This window comes from Solanum tuberosum, unplaced genomic scaffold (assembly GCF_000226075.1).
Source record: "Solanum tuberosum cultivar DM 1-3 516 R44 unplaced genomic scaffold, SolTub_3.0 scf00433, whole genome shotgun sequence".
NCBI classification, from domain to species: domain Eukaryota; kingdom Viridiplantae; phylum Streptophyta; class Magnoliopsida; order Solanales; family Solanaceae; genus Solanum; species Solanum tuberosum.
In genome coordinates, this window is record NW_006239356.1 from 338930 (window position 1) to 356879 (window position 17950).

The 17950-nt window shown below is 28.7% G+C and overlaps 3 protein-coding genes across 3 annotated transcripts; all 3 read right to left on the reverse strand.

Moving 5' to 3' along the window:
* Positions 1–444: 444 nt before the first annotated feature.
* Positions 445–1537, reverse strand: LOC102594960 (RING-H2 finger protein ATL66-like). Its single transcript, XM_006363332.2, has one exon. The coding sequence runs from the start codon at positions 1232–1234 to the stop codon at positions 641–643; it is 594 nt and encodes a 197-aa protein (XP_006363394.1). The 5' UTR covers positions 1235–1537; the 3' UTR covers positions 445–640.
* Positions 1538–1888: 351 nt separating this feature from the next.
* LOC102595295 (uncharacterized) lies at positions 1889–3391 on the reverse strand. Its single transcript, XM_006363333.2, has 2 exons — positions 3283–3391; positions 1889–2999 (listed from the first exon to the last, which is right to left on the reverse strand). The coding sequence occupies exons 1-2, from the start codon at positions 3316–3318 to the stop codon at positions 2163–2165; spliced, it is 873 nt and encodes a 290-aa protein (XP_006363395.1). The 5' UTR covers positions 3319–3391; the 3' UTR covers positions 1889–2162.
* Positions 3392–13348: 9957 nt separating this feature from the next.
* Positions 13349–14916, reverse strand: LOC102595625 (uncharacterized). Its single transcript, XM_015303398.1, has 2 exons — positions 14695–14916; positions 13349–14186 (listed from the first exon to the last, which is right to left on the reverse strand). The coding sequence occupies exons 1-2, from the start codon at positions 14728–14730 to the stop codon at positions 13476–13478; spliced, it is 747 nt and encodes a 248-aa protein (XP_015158884.1). The 5' UTR covers positions 14731–14916; the 3' UTR covers positions 13349–13475.
* Between the last annotated feature and the right edge of the window lie 3034 nt (positions 14917–17950).

Here is a 17950-nt window from a genome sequence, read left to right on the forward strand (position 1 = left end):
GTAAGGAAAAATGTGAGTTTCAATCGATAAGCTTAAACCAAAACGTATACCTCAATGGAGCTATAAACTTCAGGTGACCACAGTTTAAATTAGCTTGGTGTAATTTGTGTTTCTAGTTTGATTTGCCTAGTTTTACTTGGTCAATTATCGCGTCTAGTTTCTATTGATTTATTATTCTGATTCTTTCTTTTTCCTCATTGGTGTTCCTGTTGCAGAAGTATCTCTGCTAAGAAGGATAAAAGTATAATAACTGAAATGTGTTCTTCATATATTTCACTTCTATGCTCTGAAGTTGTTAAATCTGCTTCCGTTGGCTGAACCAAACGTACCATCACCGACTATTAACTTTCATGGACAACCAGAAAGAGAAGTGAAGGATGAAGCTGCTTAGTTTCTAGCTATGTTCTTATAAGAATTACTAGTCCCTTATCAACATCTTCTCGTGCACGCGGGCTTGTCTTTGTTAATCCAACAGTATGATATCCATCCAAATCCTCCTTGTTCAAGAAGCTCTCTACCAGAAGAGAGCTAACTCTGAAGCACTTAGTACATACATTGTAGTGATTGAGAGACATACCAAGTAATTGTTAGACACAATTGGAGATGAAAAAACCACTAGTCAGGACTTCCTTCTACAACTCTAGAAAGAATGATTCTGTAATATCTGTGACCGGATATCCTCGTTGTGAACTGATCGTTCACGATTGAAATCTTCCCTTCTCAGAGTTTCCAGTAATGTGTTCATAGTAATGGAATGTCCTTGCTGCATTTTGACACTAAACACATTTGATCTGCATAGTGGGCAGCTTGAATGAATCTGAAACCAAGTGTCAATGCATGCAACATGAAAGACATGAGAGCAATAAGGTAAGTGTTTCAGCCATTCACCTTCTTGAAATTCACCTAAGCAAACTGCACAATCTGAGTTATTTGGTCTGGTAGTTTGTTCGTCGTTCTTCTTGAACTGAGTGATTGGTAGTGAATGCATAATATAGGAGTCTAAACCACGACTTTGGAGCTGTGAATCATGATCTTCAAGAATATGATCGTTTAGTTGATGCCTTTGAATTGGATTTCTGTAGAAATGCACAGATAGAAATCCACAGCAACGCGTCTGTATAATCTTGAAGTAACTGAATAGCAGAAAGATAAAACAAACTATCCCTACTGAGACAATCAGTAGCGGATCCCAATGCAAAGGTCCAATGCCTGGAGTGGAGTCTGGACTAGACATGCTATTCTGAATTTCAACAGGAAAGACTTCTAAGAATTGAATTGATAGGCCTTTTAAGACAAGTTACTTAGTTTAGGACCTTAGTAATTGGAGAGAATACTAAGTTTAGAAAAACTGTTGAGGACATGTATGGTTGACGGTTATATCAAAGTAAGATCAATATAGACAAGCAAGGTTACTGATGAATCCAAGAATTTAACTTTCGGACGAGTTCATTTAAGTAGAGGTCATAAAGTTTCTACCTTTCCCAGACAATGAAGAAAGAGAATTCTTGCTTCAGTTCTCCATCTTAACGACAGAAAATAGGATTGATCAAATTCTATCGCCTTTTGGTATCTTTAATCTTTTCATTATACCAAAGATTCTAGATATTGATAATTTTTTATGTTTGTCATTATATATGCAACAACCAAGATGCTTTCTTCTGGCAGGCTGCTTCCTGGATAAATAGTATAATCCAACATTTTGCTGTCAGAACAGTTTTAAAAAATGATAAGTCAGTCTACATTACAAGAGTCCAAATGGAGGGTTTTGCTCTTTTTTCACACTTATGGACAAAGTTATAACTCTTTTGAGTAACATATCAATATCAAGAACCATAATCCAAATTCAAAATTCATATTATTACTGTTCATTGAATAATGTAAAGAAAACTTTAAGGGAAAAGCCAAAGGAGATATGAAATTCATCAAAAGCTAATGCTGTCAAACTCAATCAATATGTTCCATTTACAACGCCCGGAAAAAATGCTTTGTACAAAATTTTGAAATATAGGCATCCATCTTTCCACCTATCTTGCTCAGACTCTCCAAAAATGTTACTGCACCCGTGTCACATCCTCCAAAAAGACACTACTTTTAGAGAATCCGACATGCACCCCTCTAGATTATTAAAGAGTCCGAGCAACATAAATTTCAACTTGTCTTAATTAATGCAACCTTTGTCTCTTTCCCAGGCAGACAAAACTGTTCATATTTGGACCAAAAGATGTCAACCTCTGATTTTCCAAACAGGAACCAGAATCAGAATTAGCAAAATTTAACATAGATGTAGACACCATTTGTGAAGATCCACATGACATGTCAAAATAAGGTTGAGATGTTGAAGCAGGATAGCTCAAACTTGCACCAAGATTCTGATTTGAGACATCAGATACACACCCTTTAAAGGAAATTGATGGAATATTAAATGGCGTAAGCTGAGGAGGATTTCGCCATTGAGGAAGTTGTCCTGAAACTAAAAGTGTTTGTAGAAGTGGCCCTGCTTCAAGAACAGACTGCAAAAGTTTCCCTTGTTGAGGCAAAGTTTTCCCCTTAACAAAACTTTCAATAACCAATGAGGCCTTGTCAACTTTTGGGGACAATTGAGTAACACAATTGTCATAAGCTACTGGATTTGAATCAGCTATGTTTCTATTGGAAAATTCCAATTCAGGAGATGAAACTGTGTCGAAAAACGATTCGACAGGGGATGAATAGTGTGACTGATAATTGTATGCTTCAGACAAGCTGTTGGATTGATCAGTTATACTTGAATTTGCTTTTGTTGACTTCATCATCACAATAGGAGGATTACTATCAAATTTGTTGAGTAGTTTATGAAGTTGATCTTTTGCTTCATCTCTTTCTTGACAAACCATTTTCAAGAATTGGATTAATTGCTTCACATACTCTTTGTTCTTCATCATTTCTTCACTCATTTGAACTTTCATCTTTTCTAGTTCAAGACTAGTGTAAACAAGTTTCTGTCTCATTTCATCAATTGTCTGCAAAAATTGAATCAAGTTAAAAGAGAATTATGGGAACCGTAGAGTCTACGCAGACCTTATCTTTACATTGTAAAGATAGACAAGTTATTTCCGAAAAATTGACACAAAAAGTTCTTTAGGCATGAACAAGTGTGATGCAAATTTTTAAATTTTAAACAAAAGAAGTAAGTAGAAAGCATATGATTCACCATTATATTAAAGAAAATTAATTCTTGAAATTTGTCTATAGATTCTTGAACAATAGAGACCTACATAAAAAATGAAGAAGTATTTAATTCACCTCTTGGTAAGACCATAAAGAAGCCATTTCTTCCATTTTTCTCTAACAATTACTTGAAATATGGAAAATAGAGAGAAATGAAATATTTGAGAAGAATTTGTGAGGGGAAAGAAGGAGGGAGTTTTTAGGAGTGGTGGGGTTGTGAAGATTTATATAAAAGAAAGGAACCCAAAAAAGGACAAAATAAGCTCTATTATGGTAACAAAAGTTAATTATAGAATCTTATTGAATTTCCATTAAAATTATAGTACTACTTTAAAAAAAAACTCCATTTCTCTTTATAATTTTCCCTCCCTTGTGGTCATTTGGTCACAATATTTTTCACTTTTTCCTGAGTTGAATTCTGAAAATAATATTAAATTTTTTGTATTTATAGTCAAGCACAACTCTAAATTCTAAATCTTTCTTCTTCTTTCTAGTTTGGGGGTAGGAAAAGGGGAAATAGAGGAGACGATTATAAGTAGGGGTGGATCTAGTAGCCTGCAGACCGCAAGTGAAGTTCGGCCGAAGCAAGTAGATTTTGTATTATTATTATAGCTATATATATATATATATAGCTATTAAATTTAGAACACAATTTATTATCACTTAAAATCGTCATTATAAAATTCGAAACACATAAAGTTAAAATCTTAATTTTCTATTTGTAAGGTAAGAAATTGAATCCTTATCAATAAATTTAAAATTCATATAGTCAACCAACTACATTAAGATTTTTTCTAAATATCATTTTTTATATTAAAAATAGTTTTAAAAATTCAAATGTCATAATTTTCATGATGAAACGTTGCTAGTGGTTGGGCAATAAGTTGTGTTTTTTGTTCTTGCAGAAAATTAGGTTCCACTCTTTTAGGGCCCTTTGCCTCTTCTTACCTTAAAAAACTGAAACCTCAAATATATGCGTTGGCACTGCAAAATCTTTTTTACACAGTCAATATATTTTATACGTTTTTTTTTTTTTTCTTACTAAAATGGTTTAATTTGTCTACAAATTCTTTAAGATGTGTAAACTTAAGCACATATTTCTTTTAACATGAATGTCATTATTTCGAGTTTAGAATTAAAAAAAAAAGACGCTTTTTCCCTTTCTAGGTGAATATTACTATTTTCATTTTATTTAGCGTGACTCACTTACAACGCTCTTTAAAAATATTAAGCTTACTAATTATGCTTATGTAGGTATTTAATGAAGGATATTATTTGATGAAAATAATAAATATTTCTTAATTTATTAAAATGGACAAATAAAAAAAATACTTTTTTAATATAAGAATCGAATAAATCAAAATGAAGTGAGTATTAAGGTTTAAAGATAAAACGTGTTCCATAATTTAAATATGGATATGAATTAAATGTTATTTATCAAGGTAAATAACTCTGGATGCAAAAATGGAACTTTTGATCTACCATCGCTGCTATAATAATGCTATTTCTCTTTTTAGCTTCTTTATTTTTTTTGATTTAATATTTTAAAAATAAATAGTGGATTTTTTCATGTGGATTGGAAACAATTTTCAACTTGAGTTTTAAATTTTAAAGTGAATTATTTGGAGGTAACAATTAAAATGAAATGAAGAATATTCGTTACTTTTTTTCAAAATCTTAATTGCTCCCCAATTAATTAAGGATCGTTCAATATGAAGAATGAGATAAGTAGAGATATTGATAAGATATCTCATTTCATCTTTTATATGAGATAGTATTTTTATTATTTCTATATAACTAATGAGATAAAATAATTTTAAAAAAATTAATACCTCAAATTAAATACAATATTACTATTCTTAGTATAAAGCGAGGTTTAACAAAGAGATAAAAGGAAACTTAAAAACGAAATATTCTTAAAACTAAAAAGACTATATTAAAAAAAAAACTTTTATAGAGAAAAAAATGTGTGAACTGCCCAAGAAACTGAAATAAATCCAATTGTTGTTGACTTTTATATGGTGTGTATTTTCTAATCATATATTTTATTTTTGACAAAGTTTTGTCATATCCCAATACAACTGGCACACGGTTTTAAGCTGTGAGCACTCCGGTTATATTACACCATTGACAAAAGAGATAAATTAAAATTATTTTTTTTATTTATAATTTTATAAATTTGGGAAATCTTCCTTCCTTTGATATAGTTTTTGAATCCTTAAATTAAAGTAAGATTCATCTTACTCGGTGTTGCTCTTAAATTGAATTTATCCACGCATCAGATGTCAACTCTAGGCGTGAGGTGGAATGTTGAAGAATGAAAAAGTTCCACGTATATAGGTGATTAATGAGATGAATGATCTCTTTATAAAACGTGAACCATCTTTCTCCCTTTGAGCTAACTTTAATTTGGGATGTGCATTAGACACATGACCTAATTTTACATGATATCAAAGTAAGATTCATCTCACCCAATATTGACCCCTAAATTAGATTTGTCTACGCACCAAATGTTCAGCCCTAAATACGTGATGGGATGTTTGAAGAAAAAGTTAATGAAATGAGTGATATCCGGGCAATCTCTTTCCTTTGAGATGATGACTTTTATCGTGTAAGTTAAACTTAAACCCTAATTTTACATAATATTAATTTTTATACATCACATTATTTTATCGAAAAATGGTATGCATCTGACTACCTTTCGTCTAAGGTGGCTCCGCTTACATTGTGGTGGTGAATATATAATCAATACAAAAATCCAAGTTTATGCATTGATCACCAGTCACCACCAATAGAACCTGATGAACATTACAATTGTTTTGTGTTTTTAATTAATAATTAAGGATAAGACCTAGTAGTGACAAAGACAATGAACATGAAAGGAGGAAAATTAATTTGTTTATCCCCGACAAGCAGTTTCCCTACTCATTATATTTTCCATATCATCACGTTACACTTATATTCCATATTGGAATAATCTAATTAATAACACCGCCATTATTAATTAACTAATCATAATTCTACTGCCCTTAGATTTCTCTAATCTTGTCTTATTATCCTCCTAATCCAATCTTTAATACTGTAGGTACATGGCTTGTGTATGAGACGTTGCACTATCATCAACAGTTGGAGCATTAACACTTCTCGTTTGGTAGTTGGTTAGAATAATATACATCTTAAATTATATAAATATTAGTTATTTTATTTTTTACATCACATAAGATAATTAATACATATCAACATTCTCATAGCTTATACATGTAGTGTATATATATATATATATTACTTATACAAGTTCCTAAAATTGCAAACCAAACGTCGTATAATTACTTATACAAAATTTATATGAATATGTTATTTGTTTACTAGCTACCAAACAATGTTTTAGGGATTGTTTGATTGTTGGACAAGCATAAATAGTTATGCAATAAAATATTATGATAAGTTATATCGGAATTGCTAATTAATAGTACTCCCTTGTAATGGTAATATCAGGACGCTAGTTATCCTTTATATTAGAAGGAGGGTAAAATATTAGTGATTTCAAAATAAAATTGAGATCTCTCGCACTCTTTTTTCTACTAAAGAAGGTAGTTAATATTTTTCTAAACAAATAACTTTTAAAAAAAAATTATGTGATGTATATTATATTTAATACAAAATAATCAAATTTAATATCAAGATAATTAATTTCAGCATAACTAATTAATCACTGTCTAATTATCTTCAAACAAAACAATCCTCGGAAATTTTCTATGTTGTTTGCTTGTGGTTTCAATTGTTTTATTTGGCTAAGAAGAAGACAAACAATTCAAGGTGTTTTTATATTATTTTTAATAATATGAATTTTTTTAATTAAGAAAATGTTTCATTAAAGGACAAAGCTGTTTATATTAATTTCATCTCCGTGCAATGTATCTAGTAGCTCTATACCTGGATTAAAAAAATCACGTACACACGCATCATATACGTATTTATTTATTCTTATTAATAAAATATTAATTAGAATATTTTAATAGCCCACTTGTCTTGGTTTTCTAAAAAAAGGTAAGGGTTAGCCAATACATCATTCGATAATTGCTAATTCATTATCCAATCAGCCGATATCTTATTGATTGGCTAGCAGATTAGTAAATTTCAAAACCAATATCCAATAAGTCAAATCATTAAGTGAAATTATCTGCTTGACAAATAGCCCTACCTAAAAAGATTGGCATTGCAAAAAAAAGCCTAACCTCAATATGAATATTTAAAGGCGGCCTATATATATGATTAAACTTTAGTCATATTTGAACTTCGTGATATATATTTATTTTCATTTTCTACTAGTTTGATTATATTTGAGCTTAAAATGACTTTTCAATAATAATCTTATAAAGGCTATTAGTATTATTTCAACCTCAAGCATGTTTCACTAAATTGACTTTTGAAAAACATGACAATTAAAAAAGTACGAAAAGAGCGGTAAATAAGTAGGCATGGAGTCACACATGGCTAAGTGTCTAACCTACATCCTAGTCTAATAAGTCATAAGACACTACATTTGAAAGTTCCTTCTTTTAATACTGTTTCTTTGATCGGAAAAGAAGTTGTTTTTTTAGCCCATCGAAGCAATGGTCCATAAAAGCAGAAGCAATTTTACTTTAAAGCGTATCCTAACGAGTAACGACTTTACCTATTTCACGCATAACAACTTTGGTATTTCGTCCGTCGCAATTTATTTGATATAAGAAATTTATTTTAAAAAATAATACTTAAAATTTGTAGTCTAAAGAGTCGTGTTTGTGTAATTATAAGTCAATTAGTATTCAATTTGTTTATAATATTAAAAATATTTTTTTATTTTATTAGCATATCACAAAAGAATTGTTTTTCTTCATATTTTGCTTTGAGAATTAATTGTTTGTTTTTAAAATTATTTCTAGAAATTTCATATCAAACATCAATTAACATGATATTCAAGTTACTGAATATAATCTTTTTTTTAAAAGTTTAAGACCCTTTAAATAAACTTTAGTTTTAGGTCTCCAATATTTTTGAATCGTTGGTTATAATATATAGTACATGATTTCGAAACATGGAGTTCATCCGTTACTATATTCACGAAATGTGTCAACATACTCATATAACGTTAGTAATAAGTTGCAATTATAATTGGAAATGTGTATGTTGGGTCATTTGTTAAGTCTCAACAGTAGGGTCTTTTAAGCATAGTGTAAACTGTAGATTATTTATCTATGTATTATGTATACATGTATCATGTGTAGGACTAACGGTTCATCAATTTTTCTTTCTTTTTCTATTACCATATAATATAAATAGTGTCCTACAAAAAAAGACTACTTGTGCAAATGCGTCTTTTAGGTTTGCCTATGGAGTTGACCCATTTTTCTAATGGAAAGACACTGAATTTTCTATTGAACTGTCCACTCCAAAAATTGATGGTAATAGACACTAGAGAGTTTGGAGGTGTATGGAGGCAAATAGGAAAAGAAAAACTATGTATTTTAATTTGTCAAATATATTGGACTTTTGTATGACTATACCTTATGCTTGTGGGTGGAAACATTTTTGGCTCCATTATATTTTGGTGGCACTTACTAACCGATCCAAATCTAGAGTTTCAAAGTTATCTTTAATTTAGTAAAATATACTTTTGATTAAAGCCTTCTTAAGAAATATGTAAGATCAATAAAGGTCAAGCTAATTAATATAAAACAGAAGGAGTATTTTGTGGTTAATGTCAAAGAATCATGGTATGTATTTGATGAACATAAATCCAAGTTTTATGCATTTGATGATCTCAAATAGAACTTTGATGAACTCATTACAATGATTTATATAAATTAAAATTCAATTAAAGGATACAACAAATTTGTGACAATGACAATGCACATGGATGAGGTATTTGACCAAATGAAAAAACAGAGAACATGTCTAACTTTATTTATTCCCAACAAAGCTATTTCGATTTTCTCTATCATCACGTTAAACTAGGAGTATTTTAAGTAATTAATTATAATTCAGATTGGAATTATCACTAATCTAATACCAGCATCATTAACAAACCCATATAATTTAAATTCTGCGCCGTTAGATTTCGTAATGATTGCATCATTTGTTACGTCCAAAGTTTGTCTTATTCTCGTAAATCCAACATTAAATATTGTACTGAAACATAGAGGTGTTCACGGTTTGGATAAAAATCGATCCAAATCGAATCAAATCGATTTTATTTGAATTTATTGTATTTGGTTTTAGATTTTTAAAAATCAATAATATTTAGTTTGGTTATAGATTTGTTCGGAAAAATCAGAAGAAATAACTTAATCGAACCGATAAATTATATACATATAATTTATTATTATACATGCACAATATATTATTTTTATAAATAATTTTAAAGATCTTACATATGTTTTTATCAATATTTATTTATAATTTACTTATGAAAGCAAAAATTCCCGAGGTGAGGACATTTATTTTATTGATCTCGTGTATATGAGTGTCTATGATAATTGTTTGTCCGACTAAAAATGTCACCTCTCTTCCTTCTAGGGCAAAATAGTGAATTTTGAAGCTTTATTCATAGTAAAGTCAGTGATCGAAAGTACTGTAATGTCAGCCATTCTAACTATTTTTCGTTTTGAATGAATTGTTGTCAATTTTTTCACGTTTGAATGAATTGTTTCTTTTATATTTGTGTATGGTTAATATATAACTGTTTTGAATAAATTGTTTCTTTTGTGTTTCTAAGATCGCCCATGATTGGCTAAGAAACGGTCAAAGATGTTTGCATTTTTAAAAAAAAATCCATTAGGATAAATTAAAACTGCTTAATTTATGTATTAACTATCAGTTCATCAACATGCAATGTATCTAGCAATCCTCAACATGGATAACCAAATGGCATAGACCGCATCATACGTTTATTAATATATAGTTTTTAATTAAGTTGTTGTGTCTTAATTCAGTTAATTGTTCTAAGTTTTGACAACAGTTCAACAAGTACGCAACCTAGATTTTAGGACATTACTTTTATATTATCTACAATTCAACATGTACAAAGTAATAAGTGTAGAAGACAAGGAAGAATGAGTCGTGAGATATAATGTATAATAATTATGTAATAAAATGTAGAATTATTTTATTCTGTATTTGAGTAGAGATATAATAGATAGTTCTTGAATTATTTATCACCAGTATACCATAGTGATGAAATAAAGTATCTCATATCATATATATGAAATAATTTATTTTAAAATAACATATCACAGAATAACTTATTCCTAATTAGTCGACCCGTAAGAGTATAGTATAACTAGCTAGTAGTATCAACGGGATGAGTCACACATGGTGCCTAACCCTACTTCTAGTCTATGTGACTAAATGTCTGCTTCATAAAATTACTCCTATAAATATAAAACAAGTCATTTGTCAAACAGAATCGTAAAAATGAAGTGTTCATTTTTTCTTCTTTTTGAGCCAATCGAAGTAACTGTTTGGGAAAATAAACACAAGACTTTAGTGGTTCAGGAACTTTTATTCTCGGTACAAAGTTTAAGAAAATAAATAGTAAAAAAATTTAATTGCATAATTTTAAACTAAAGATATATATTTATATGTAAAATGTATCGAAATATCTTTTACTCTTGTGGTTTAAACATGTGACAAAAAATATTTTTTTGTTCTTTAATTTTTTGTTTTTTGCTTCCTATAACACTGACCCGAGTAAATTTTTCTAAATGAACTTGATAAAATTATCTAATAAAAGTATTTTTCTAATTTATTTTGTATTAATAAAATCACTTGCTTGTTTATGAAAATGTCGCATAACATGCTAGTAACATTCCTTACCCTTTAATTAGAGGTTAGGGAAATCATGTTTGGAATACATAAAATCACTGAATTTCCATGAATCAACAAATCGAAATTACATTTCATTATTAAAAAAGATAGTTTGATCCATAAAGTATCCTTGCGTTTGTAGAGTTAGAGAAAGAATCACATTCCAAAGGGTATTTTCATTATAAACCAGATATGATAATTTATTGATAAAAAATAAAGAAAACAACTTTACTAATACTAGTTCGACTAACCGCTTTACCTGTTCACTTAATTATATTACTAGTGAGACTAATTAAAGGGATAAAAGGCTAATTGCATAATTAAAGGGCAGGTTGCTGTCATAATTGGTGGATTAAGGAGTTCTAATTAAGAAAGCTACATTGTCCGGTACTTCAGCACATGGGGTAATGGGAGTTTGGTACAAAGTCATGTGTAAACAAATTATTTTAATTTATATATATCGATAATATAAACACCTTTTTACATTATCTATACATTTTAGCATAATGTCTGTATAGGTTACTAACTTCGATTGCGTAGGTTGGAAAAAGTCTCACTTTTATGTGAAGTTATACGTGCAACGATGTAAAAGAAAATTATCAAAAAATAAAAGATAAAGTCATGATTTAAATTTTAATTATTTAATTATATTAAAGTTACTAAATTCGATCGAACGACTGCACTATCTAATAGCACATGCACATTTTGTACTCATCTAACGTCCTAAGTTGCAAGTTGTAGGTTGTCTATGTGCATTGTATGTGGGTCCAAGGATTTTTTATTTCTTGCTTCATGTTGTGTGCAACATGTATGTGTAGGTGTTTTATCTTTGGAATTTAGTAGAATCACATATTCTCAATGTCAATGTTAGAACTCTTTCATAAATGAGACATTATAAGTCTAAAGTGGATGTCAAATTTTGGGTGTCGACATCACACATTTAGCATGTGTGTGATGTCTGAAAGAGTGATCGGAGATTTCTCATTTTTTCTTTCAAAATTTTGAAAGACGATGACTTTCTTATAAATAAAACAAATAAATTAAAACGAAAAAAATAACTTTTACATATCCATTAGAATAACTTTCTTTCATAAGACCACCGAACATAAAGGGTAAAAAGTGGAGGGAATTAAAGAGAGACTCCACAAAATTAATGTAGGATCAATTAAGTCAAAAGATATACCTTTTAGCATAATTATTACGGGGTAAAAAAATATCATTTTGTGCTTTTGAGACTAATTTAAAACTTATGGTTAATAATTTTGGCACTATAAGCAAGAAGTTTTGACACGAAATCCACTGATGTGATAAGAAAATGGTAGAGTGATATGCATGAACAGTAAAATCAAGTGCTGAGGCTGCTAATAATTATAAACAAAGCTAGGAATTGGTTTATTTGGTTTTCAACTTGTCATGCTATTTTCTTTTTGTTTTTTTTATCTCGATTTCTAATATCAGTTATATTAAAATTTGATTGAATTTGAACTTAGATTGAAAATTCTATTTTGAGAGGTAAAACGCTCTCTAATAAAAGTGACTATATACCTAATTAGGAGACTCAAACTTAAAATATTCAATTATTTAAAAGAATTTTTATTACTCCACCACATTCCTAATAACTTTTCATGCTATAGTACATGTCCTTTAGTAGGAGGATGAATGCATGCAGTGAAGGGTAAGTCATCCAAAGAATGGTCATTGGTCAAAGGATACACACACATTAAATTGAGTAGGGAGAAGGAACCACCAAGTAGGGGTTTTAGGCGGTGCTACAACAAAAGAGATATTTGTAATAATATAAGTGATATTGTCGCAAAAATATTTAATGATAATTAATTAGTTAATATTATTATATTTAGAGTTATTAAACAATCTTTAGCGGCATTAATATGAAGTGCTAGTTATAGAGTTATCGTTTAATATAAATAGAGCTACAATTATAATTAAGTTGGTGAATTTCAATGTCTACCTTGGAGATGTTCAATTAGACAATATATCTCCATGTTTATCTTCATGCCCAATCGATCAAAAATGCACCTAAACTTATCTAATAGTCCAGGTATTTAAAACACATGTAAACTATCAGTTATCACTTCTTACAACTTCTTTCTAGCTGCAACGTATTTTGATAAACATTTCAAGTATGAAAGTTACACATGATATTTTAAACATGAAATTCAAACACTCTGAATACTTTGAATGTAATTTTCACCTTTTACTTTTCGAAATATGAGCTAGAAATGTCTAATATGAAAACTCTATTGTTGATGTGAAACAAACCATAATTGGAACGTCCAAATGAAATTTAGTCTTCTTCCATGTTTATATTACTACTAAAAATCAATATAGCCATTCACACCAAGCAGTCTACTTTATACAGAAATTAGAAGCATAAGGTATTGAATATCCTTCAACTTGTTTCAGTACAATCTTTGGCTCTTTCCAGCAGACATCAAACTGTGATTTTCCAAACAGAAACCAGACTCAAAATTAGCAAAATGTAACATTTGTTGAGAAATATGCAATGATGTTGAATCTTCAGGATGGCTCAAATAAGAATCAGATTGACACCCTTTGATGGAAACTTGAACGGAGGTGGATTTCGCCATTGAGGAAGTTGGTCCTGAAACTAAAAGTGTCTGCAGAATTGGCCCTGTTTCAACTACAGCTTGCAACAGTTTCCCTTGTTGTGGCAAAGTTTTCCCCTTTACAAGATTCTCAATAATCAATTCAACTTTTGGGGCCAATTGAGTAACACAACTGTCAACGTTATGATCATAAGCCATATTGTTGGAACATTCAGGGGAAGCAACTGAATCGAAAAATGAGTCGATATTTGGAGATGAATTATGGTAATTGTATGTTTCTGAAGACAGGCTATTGGAGTACTGATCAGTTATACTGCTTGAATTTGCTTTTGTGGAATTTATCATCACAATACTATCAATTTTGTTGAGTAGTTTTTGAATTTGAACTCTTGCTTCATCTCTTTCTTCACAAACTATCTTCAACATTTGGATTAATTGCTTCACATATTCTTTGTTCTTCTTCATTTCATCATTTTTATCTGCCTTCAATTCTTCAAGTTCAACATTAGTGTACAAAAGCTTTTGTCTCAATTCATCCACTGTCTGCAACAATATTTGATATGGAAAAAAGAAGTCAAGAGAAAAGTTTACAAAATGATGAAATTTCACTTTGTCAACAAGGCGGTCCAAACTACATTTTACGATATTAATTAATTATACTAAATATGTTATTATTATATATACGGTATAATTAGGAGAGTAAGTGACAACTTAAACAGGGCATGAAAGGAAGGTCATGATGAAAATATCCAATCACTTTTACCAAACAAAAACTATAGCAAGACTAAAAGCACAAAAACATTAACTGTGGAAAAGAAATTCTCAACACTTCCATTTACTGTTTCTACAAGCAAAGATAAAAGTGATGTTCCTTGAATGGTATACAGACCTTATCGTCAGGTTATTTTCGATAGGAACTCCTCCAAAAAATATATAGTTCAGAAAAATAATAATAATAATAAAAGTACAAGACAACAAATAAAAACATAAATAGAAAAACCATAAAACAAGTGAAAAGTTGGGAAAAACAAGAAAATGAAGAGGTATTCACCTGTTGATAAGACCATAAAGAAGCCATGTCTTCCATTTTTCTCTCTAAATCACCAACACTTGCTAATTTGAAAGATGAAATATGGAGAAAATAGAGAGCAGTGTATTCTCTTGAAGAATTTTTGAGGGAGTATTTTATAGGAAAGCTGGGGGTTTATATTATATATGACTTATATAGATGAAAAGGCACCAAAATAAGCTCAGCAATCAATCTTCATTATGTAAACAAAATTTTATTATGGATTCTTAATAACCTTTTTATTTATGATTTCTTAAGAAACTTATAAAGAGAAAACTGGACAACTGATATAAAATGGAGGAGGTACTTTGTAAATTTGTTTGATACGATGAATAATATTTAATAGCAACAATAAAATAGATATAAATAATAAATTATTCATTAATTTTATAAAATTGACAAATATTGATGGACATTCCAAAATTATACCGTGGACAACAGAAAAAAAAAAAATTATCGTTTTTTTCTTTACACGCCCTTTAAAGTATACTGATAGGAAAAAAAAATCACTACTTTAATCTTATTTGTATCTAAGTTATAATATTATTTCAAATATTTACTCTATTTACCAACTTTATTAGTCAAACCATGGGGGAAAAACTTTATTTTAGCACACCTTTTGGATAACTATTATGTGCTCCCTCTACCAACATGGGTTGTGGTGCACTAATGGGAGTGTTTCATCCTTAATCAAAGGTCTCGGGTTCGAGTCCTGGGTATGCAGAAAATCTTGTTGGTAGCACAACTCCGAATGGGCCCTGCAGTGCGCAATCCGAATTTAGTCGGAGCTCCAATGTGGACTCCGAACACCGGATGGGAAACCAAAAATAAAAAATAAAAAATTATGTACTCCCTCTTATTATGCAACATTTTAGGTAGAAAAACTCTATAAACGTAATTAAATCATCTTCGAAACACTTTTAATCATTATTATTGATTTAGAATATTTATTATTTTAAAAAATTAAAATAAAACTAATTATTTTTCTGATAAAATGACCACAAAAAGTAAATCGTCAATACTGCATACTTATTTAAATACTAGATATAAGACCCCGTGCCAGCACGGGGCCTAATATATATATTTTTTTATTTTAATTTATGTCATATTATGGAATTTGAGAAGTTATTGAAATTTTTATATGATTTTAAAAATATTTTAAATTGTTAGCTATTGTGATTTGTAGTACTTTTTTTAACATAATTTTGAAAATAATATTTATTAATCTAATTGTTCTAATTTATGTGGCAGATGCATAATTTCAAATATTAACCCTTTTTTATATGTCTCTTTAATATATTAAGTTGTTAATTATTGTATTTTATAGTACATTTTGAACCTAATTTTTTAATAATATATGTTATTTGCCATGTCCCAATTTATGTGGCATTAATTGATAGATTTGTTGGAGTCGAGAGATTTATTTTATTAATTATTGTAATTTATAATTTGTTTTTCGTCAATTTCGTCAACTATTTTTTTTTATTAATTATTGTAATTTATAGTTTCTTTTTCGTCAATTTCAAACAATATATGTTTATCATATAATCCATTTTATGTGGTACCAATAGAATTTAGAGAGTCAATTAAATTTTTTATATAAGTTTTAAATAATTAAGCTGTTAATTACTGTAATGTATAGTATTACTTATATTATTTTTAAATATATTTAAATATTATATGTTAGGTTTTTTATCCTAATTTATATGGCATTGATAGAATTTAAAGTGTCAAATAATTGTTAATTATTGTAATAGATAATATGGAGTATTTAAGTCATTTATAGTATAGTAATTAATATATAATATGTAGTATTTAAGTGTTATATTATGGAATTTGAGAAGTTATTGAAATTTTTATATGATTTTAAAAATATTTTAAATTGTTAGCTATTGTGATTTGTAGTACTTTTTTTTAACATAATTTTGAAAATAATATTTATTAATCTAATTGTTCTAATTTATGTGGCAGATGCAGAATTTCAAATATTAACCCTTTTTTATATGTCTCTTTAATATATTAAGTTGTTAATTATTGTATTTTATAGTACATTTTGAACCTAATTTTTTAATAATATATGTTATTTGCCATGTCCCAATTTATGTGGCATTAATTGATAGATTTGTTGGAGTCGAGAGATTTATTTTGTTAATTATTGTAATTTAATGTTTCTTTTTCGTTAATTTCAAACAATATATGTTTATTATATAATCTATTTTATGTAGTACCAATAGAATTTAGAGAGTCAATTAAATTTTGTATATAAGTTTTAAATAATGAAGCTGTTAATTATTGTAATGTATAGTATTACTTATATTATTTTTAAATATATTTAAATATTATATGTTAGGTTTTTTATCCTAATTTATATGGCATTGATAGAATTTAAAGTATCAAATAATTGTTAATTATTGTAATAGATAATATGGAGTATTTAAGTCATTTATAGTATAGTATAATTAATATATAATATGTAGTATTTAAGTGTTATATTATGGAATTTGAGAAGTTATTGAAATTTTTATATGATTTTAAAAATATTTTAAATTGTTAGCTATTGTGATTTGTAGTACTTTTTTTTAACATAATTTTGAAAAAAATATTTATTACTCTGTTTGTTCTAATTTATGTGGCACACGCAGAATTTCAAATATTAACCATTTTTTATATGTCTCTTTAATATATTAAGTTGTTAATTATTGTATTTTATAGTACATTTTGAATTTATTGGTACAATGATAGTCATTCCTAGAGTCTTCTATAATATAGTAATATGTCATTTTTTCTCTTACTTTAATGCATTTGAAATAGAACTATAATCTTCCTAGGGGGCGGTGCATGTGTGAACTGCCCAAGAAAACTGAAATAAACCGAATAGTTGTTGACTTATAATTTTTTCTGTCTTAAATTAGTACTCCATGTCCCTAATTACTTATCCACTTTTTTTTTATAGTTATCCCTAATTACTTGTCCATTTTGACAAATCAAGAAAGGACAATTTCTTTTTACCTATTATACCCTCAATTAAATGACTAATTATTTTGAAAAATGTAGAACTTTTCATTCACTTCATAATTAATAGAAGTAAAATGATAAACTCGCTATGTCATTAATTATTTTCTTAATAGATGTGTCAATTCAAAAGTGGACAAGTAATTAGGAACATAGGAAGGAAGTACTCCCTCCGTCCCTATTTAGTTGTCCATATTTCCTTTTTAGTTGTCCCTATTTAGTTGTC